The 7,170-nt window shown below is 42.4% G+C and overlaps 1 protein-coding gene across 3 annotated transcripts in view; it reads left to right on the plus strand.

Annotated features, from left to right (window-relative positions):
• Window positions 1-3,294, plus strand: part of RALB (RAS like proto-oncogene B) — a 62,140-nt gene extending 58,846 nt beyond the window's left edge. For all 3 annotated transcript variants that reach the window (XM_019554115.1, XM_019554116.1, XM_019554114.1), the window contains one exon: window positions 1,242-3,294. In XM_019554115.1, the coding sequence (XP_019409660.1) occupies window positions 1,242-1,361 (120 nt within the window). In that variant the 3' untranslated portion in view covers window positions 1,362-3,294. The remainder of the gene's footprint in view (window positions 1-1,241) is intronic.
• Window positions 3,295-7,170: the final 3,876 nt, after the last annotated feature.

The raw sequence follows: 7,170 nt of genomic DNA on the forward strand, positions 1-7,170 counted from the left end.
TTGAGGAGACAATGTTTGTGATTGTTCTTGTATAGTTCATGTGGTTTTTAAACGTATGGAGACTCTGAAATGTCTGGAAATTAAAGTCCTCTCTTCAAAGAGGGTACGGAAAAATTAACCGATAGACATGCCAACAAAGCATGACTGTGTTGGGAGGAATTTGAACAAATGTAGTGGGAACCCTTAAGGGATACTTAGCGAAAGGTAGCTGGCAGGCATTCCTCTGTCTGCAGCTTGAGAATCAGCAAACCCTTCTTTAGGAAGTGCCTAGCCAATTGCAGTTCCCTGCTTCACCCACAAGACTGGTTTGGGTTGTAGCTTCACCTGTTGAATGCTCTTTTTTTCTTTTCTCCCCCCTCCTTTACCATACCCCTTGGCTTTCAGACATGGCATCTAAGGCCCTAATCCTGACATATCTGCTACCTTTTTTTCCTGTTTAATTGAAAACGAGAGCTACTTCTCAAATAACTAAAAAAATTTGAACTTTGTAACTAATAGATCAAAAACTAACTTTTTTTCCAGTAGACCTTCTCCTGTTCTGATCAGACCAGCTCTTCAGTTGTAGCTGCTTCATTACTTTTTTTCCTGGAACTTTATTTTTCATCAAAATTTCCAGATACATTTTTGCATTCAATTCCAAACTGTAGAAAGCAAGTGCTGTGATGTATCCTGACTTCAGCTGAGACACTTGTTTAGATGGCGTATATGTCTGGGAACAGAGAGCTGGGTTCTGTTTGTCATGTGATAGTTAATCACTTAAAATCTATTCTGGCTCTCCTTCCACAAAATCAGGTTAACCTCCCAGTTTTTTTTTTTTTTTTATTTCATTTAATGTTTGGAAGGTGCTAGACAAAGGTTTCATTGTCTCTTGGCTTCACTTTCATGTATTAATTGGCAATGTACTTCTGTGATTGATATTAATCTCTTAGAGCACTATACTATGCATTGGCATGCAGGGCTTACTTTACTTCCACCTAACAGTGAAATCCATTAAAATAAGGGTTTTATTTTCAAAGCAAGTTGCTGAATAATTTGACGGCCAGGTAGGATTGTCAGTCTGTTTTGCCCCACTTAATATGTTGCACAACATGGGGATCTGGGTTCAGCCACTCTTGTTAGGTGCTTTCCTGTTACCTGCATTTTTTTCCTAGTACATTAGCTTAGACATCAGTAGCCTAATCAAGCTTGCTGCTGCCAGAACTGACTTCTAATCTTCCATATGTATTTTTCCACTTTTTCAGGTATTCTTTGATTTGATGAGGGAAATCAGAGCGAAGAAAATGTCAGAAAACAAAGACAAGAATGGCAAGAAAAGTGGCAAGAACAAGAAAAGCTTTAAAGAGAGATGTTGCTTACTGTGATGCTTGGGAACTGTAAAGTTCTACAGATGGAATAAGACACTTGCCACTAAGGATATAGGGCTGGATTCATGGAAGGAAGTCTGTATTAACTTTTTTTTATTCACATATTGCCTCTTCAAAATGCAAAAACTTTGACTTATGAACCACGTAGGGGTCAGCAGAAACCTGAGCCCACTTTACACTGAGATGGTTTTGCCTTCCCAGTAACATTGAAGGCTACAGTTTTTACCAGTAATTGTAGCATTATAGGGGTGATTCTGCCTGCTGTAGAAGTATTCCCATATGAATTTCGTAATAGTATCTCAATGCCTCTTTGAAATCTGGCTTTTCCCAAAGCTGCATTGGTTTAAAAGTTACTCATCAAATTTTGGGTTAAACTTACTGTCTACACTCTCCCCAACTTCAAAAAAGTGGATAAACCAAATATCTGGTAAGGCTTTGAGTTTCAGTCTCGGGTATGGTGGTTATACACTCCTTCCCCCTTCTCTACCCTCCATTCCCTCATTCAGCCTCTCAACTGTAAGATCTGCTTGATGTCTCAGTACTTTGAACTGACACTTGGGAGTCCTAACTCCAATGGTTATTGGCTTCTGCCTGCCCAACAGTCAATGTAAGATTCGTTAATCAAGCCTGTAGACTCAATTGGACCTTATTTTGGTAATGTAACACCTAATATTTAAAATACTGGCCAGCTTTGTTCCCCCACTGGCCTCGCTCTTTTCTCTCATAATGTTTAAATTATTTGGAGGGGTGGGAAAATGACCTAAAGCCTTCTTTTAAAAAAAAAAAAAAAAAAAAAGGGGAGGTGGCAGTTAAAATGACCTTGATAGGAACAGTGTTGAGGCTACACTGCTACAATCACTTTGCCTTTTTTCCTTCCTCCCCTCAGTTACCTTGACTAGAGAAGTGTAATCCTGTCTACTTGTTGCACTAGCAGTCATGTTGAAGATGTAGAAACTGCATTTCTGCTCTCTCTTTTGTTTAAGAGTAACGCACACTTTTGAGGAAGGAGATGGGCCACATCACAGCACCGTAAAGCTGAAGCCAGGGTGAGGCTTCACTGCTACCTCTCAGCTTGACACAATTACTTAGCTAGGAAGTTGCTAAATGTCTAACAGCTAGGTTAAGCAACTGTTACTTTTTGTTAATGCTATTAACTTTTTAATATTACTCCTCATGCACATGTATTTAAAGTATGGAAACACTTCAAGGTTTGCTTTTTAGTTTTACTAAAAAAATCACATTCCTAAATCAGGGAGGGAACGTCGGTATTTAGCAGTTCATATCTTCTGTCAGACAGTTTACACTATAATATTAAAAAGGTGGTTCAGTAGATTTTAAATGGAGGGGAAGAAGTCCTTCTAGAAGTTGCTGTTGCAGAGAGAATCATTTGATTTCTTTTTGCTTCTGGAATCCATTTTATACAACTTGCTAGTAAATGATGGTAAGACCCCTAACATTGATTATAATCAACTGTAGACAGAGGTTTCCCATTTAGAAATTAGTCTTTTTTTTTTTTTTCCTAACTACTTAATCTAGCTTGTTCCAAGTTCATTCAAATTTGGCTACAAGGAGAAAAGAAGCTGAGGGAAATGCTGTTGTAAAGTCTTCAATAAGCACTAAATCAACCTTATTACTCCTCCTTTGGGAGGGTGAGGGTACAGAGGCAGGGAAAATTCAAAGGTGAATATTGTAACTGTAAAGTTACTGGACTGTTCCTATAACCACATTGCTGCTTTTGTGCATCCCACTTGAGGATTTGGAAAAGAAAAACTAAAGGTCAGCCTTGTGGAGGCCTTGAACTGAAATCTTGCAGGGACTTCAGAGTTTCTTACCTGCAGTTTCATTGTCTTCCATGTCTTGGTTATGTTTGTCAGGTTAACCCATTTGATTGGGAAAACTGTACATCTAATAAAGGGTGCTGTAATCTGTCTTATTGTCATGTTAAATTCCTGCCTGGTTTGTACTGTCATCTTTTGGCCAGAAGGATCAGTCAGCTAAGCTTGACTATAATCAAGCTAGTTTGATTAATACCACAGAAATGTGGGAACAGTGTGGTTTGGTCAGAGGGGGGTGGCTTTACAGATGTTGCATTCAAATCCTAGATATAAGGGTTCAAACCAGTTTGCTGCACAACTTAAAGGGGTGCAGCTGGTTGGGAGGGGGGGCGTTACTGATCTCTTCCCCTATGCAATTTTGGATGCTTCAGTATTGTTCAGCTCCAGTAGGCCAATATCCACTTCTTACTGTCTGTCTCTGTCTGAAAAATGAGCTGGCTTTCAGGCTTCTGTTGCTGGCCTCTAATCCCTATTCAAGCTCCTTCCAAATGCTCAAGCAATAAGCACAGTGCTTTGGTGCTTGAACCGTAAATACAGCAGAGGAATGTTCCCCTCTTTTAGTAATACCAGCTTCTTAAAGTTTCTCTATCCAGTGTCTTTGTCCAGTATTTTCCACTTAGTCTTGGTTGCAGTGTTGGTTGGTGAGCAGTGTATTAACTGTAATGTTGCTTGGCCTGGATGGACAGATCCAGGATTTTGTAAAGTGGGGGTGGGAGTAGCTGCTAGTGCTGCAGGGGCAGCTACACTCCCTGCCACTGTCCCCTGCCCCGGTGGATATACCCATCACCAGTGGGGGACTCTTAAAAACAAATGTCCCCGTTTGGCTAAGAATCCTCCATCCCCCTCTGTGTTCCCTTCTCCTGGCCTCTTTTGCAGCCACTGTCTCTGGGGGTGAAGGAAAAGGAGATTTTTAAGCAGCTCCTGTCCCACTCCAGCCATGCTGTATGGGGGCAAGAATTTGCTGGGGACAACAGTGGCATACAGGTTCCTTCCCTTCCTCTAGCCATACCTGCTCCTGGGCAGGGCATCTACGGGGACACAGCAGGAGGGAGTAACGTGCCTGCTTCCGATGTTGTCTCCAGCTGAGCTTGGCTGAGGGGATGTGGGGATGGGGAGGAGAAGGGATGTCATGGAGCAGGGGGAATTCTGCCTGCTGATCCCAGGGCATCACCTTTTTAAAGGGCAGATGTCTGTGCCATTGTGCCCCTTCTGGATCTGCCCCTGTGACTGGGTCTTTGCAGGGTGGGGGCCAGGAACATGTGAAATTTATCTAACTGAGATGAATATTTCACTAACAAATAGACAGCTTGTCGCTACCATTTGTAGACAGCTGTAGATGTTAGACCAAGATCCCAAATTCATCTAAAAGTTTGTAGTATTAGATAGGAAGGACTACTTGTTAAACACAATGGATGTGGTGGTGTTAAACCATGTGTTACTGTGTCTGTAGCCTCCACCGCAACCTGAGTAGGGAAAAATAGCACTTTTTTAAATATGAAGTCTATTATCCTCCAGTCCTGATGATAAGCAGTTTGTCCTTTTTGGAGTCTTGCTTCCTTCTGAAGAAGGATCTTAGCCGTTCTGTCTGACTTTGTAGAAGGCATCATCAGAACATGTTATGAGCTCTGCCACTCAATTACACCAAAATATGCATGTTGCAGCTCTTCCATGTTCAGGGCAAATGGAGAAGAACTTATTTTCTTCAAGTGGCCTCGGTACAAACGGCTCTAATATTACAAAGAGCTACCTCAACAAAGTGTGTATGTGTGTGCATACACACCTGAACACCACCCTGCCTTGGAAGGGCTGTTCCAGACCAGCACTTCTCAACCTATAGCTTGTGACCCAAAAGTGGGTGGCAAGAAATATGTGAAAGGGTTGCAAACAAAACTTTAAAAAATGGATCAACAAACTTTAAAAATAGATTTTCCTTTAAAGGAGGAAAACATGGGAAATTGTGGCTTTTTCCTTGCATGCTGTTGGTTCTAGCCTACTAGGGGCTGCTTGGGGGGGCCCCATGCCCCACACACCCACCTCCTGCCCCACATACTGGGCTGGGACTGGCTATCAATGTTTACAGATGGGTCCTGGTACAAGAAAGGTTGAGAATCACTGTTCTAGACCTTGATGGTCCATGCCCAGAGAACAGGTGCCAAACCAAGAAGTAAGCTGGTGAGGCTGCTGTGGATTTGTATTCACTAGCCACTCTAGCATGCTGGAGGCAAAGGGCTCGAGTGTCCTCTCCAGGGACCTTTTAAAGTTCTGGGGCATGCCAGGTGGACAAGGCATGCTAGGGTCTGTCTTCACTGGATCATGTGCCTGCAACATAAATGCATTTAGTTGTGCACAGGTACAATGGTCTGCCTTTCATGAAGGAGAAATATGTCACCCCTTCATTGTCCTACCAGAGAAGGCAGCAGAGTTGAGTGGCCTCAAGTGGCTCTTTGACTGGAAGTTCCTCAGCAGAACATTTGAGAGGTGGTTAGGACTGCAGCTTTAATAAAAGTTGGAGGAAAAATGTGGCTGCTTCTGTGAAATTCCCTTCACATCATCTTAATTAAGATGATGCATGTAACCTATGAGTATCTTAAGTGTGAAAAGCAAAGAGGATGTGTTTGAAATCAGCGAGCAAGTACCTCTTCCTGCGCATTATGAATTAAGGTAATTGGAGGGTTATTGCATGTACACCAGCAGGTTCTGGAGGCCAAAATTTTATAAGCTTGGAATTTGTAGAACAAAGAAAAGATTGAACTAGCCTTTACATTTTAAACTTGCTGATCCATTACCTTGGCTTTGGGAGTGCAGGCATGTTTGTGAAATAGTTGCACTTTACACCTTCAAGACTTCAACCCTGAGATGTAAATGTCAAGAATCCCAATACAGTAGGGTTGGGGGGGTGGGGCTGGGAACAGATCTGGCCCACCAGGCCATTCTGTCCGGCCCGCAGGGCCCCTAAAAAAAATTTAGAAAATTAATATTTATTTGCTCCTAGCTGTCTGTCAAAGATGACAGGAGCCAGGGGTAGTAGGGCCCAGAGGAAACTGATAGCAACACGCAGTAGCACGGCCTGCCCAGCCCTTGCCCCTCAACCAGAAACCCCTGCTTAGCAGAGGCTTCTGGCCTGGGACCATGGGGCTATTCTTGCTTCCCTGTGCCAGAGAGGGAAATGCAGCCCTCAACAATTTGCAAAACTTGGTAACTGGCCCTCTGCCCAAAATAATTGCCTGGCCCTGCAATACAGCAAAGTAGGTCTTGATGACAGGGGCATGGGGATACAGGACTCCTTGTGTCTGCTGGTCATCCAGTTCAGGAGGTGAGTGCGTATTCTGACTGGTTCTCCATTCTGGGCTGTATGATCTCTAGGACTAGAACTTCTGGCTAATTTACTTCAATAATAGTCTTCATGTTTGTTAAATTCCTCAGCCGTCTTCTTTTTAGAAGGTATCTGCCACCTGGATTACTGGCAGAAGTAGAGTTGAACATGGAGAGAAGCCACCTCTGTCACCTGTGCCATATGTGCTTTGACATGGATTAACATCCAGTTAGTCTACCATCTGCACAAGTGCTGGATAAATTTATTTAGCACTGTTTTTTCCAGGGCAAGAAACGCATGTATGTCTTTAATGTATGGCCATTAAGCTTCAATACAATGAGGCGGCCAAGTTGAAAATTTCATTAGACTAAAACAACCTGTTTATGTATTTGAGGAGTGAATTTGCTTAATGTACCTGACTATCAAAACTATAAAGATGAGTTTGGCATATTACCGATAAAGGAGGTGGGGGAGTAATTCTTTGCCATGCCAAATCTCTGTATACAACATCAGGCGGAAAGCATTTTAATTTGTGGGAAGGACCAAATGAATTAAACCTTGGTAATAAGGGGAACAAATATAACTGTAAAAAATACCCAAGTCTTTGATTTCCTGAATGGCAATTTAGTTGGCTCAAAGCTGAAGAGGAAGGTTTTTA

The sequence above is a fragment of the Crocodylus porosus genome, unplaced genomic scaffold (assembly GCF_001723895.1).
Source record: "Crocodylus porosus isolate Cpor-Errol unplaced genomic scaffold, CroPor_comp1, whole genome shotgun sequence".
In the NCBI taxonomy this organism is placed as follows: domain Eukaryota; kingdom Metazoa; phylum Chordata; order Crocodylia; family Crocodylidae; genus Crocodylus; species Crocodylus porosus.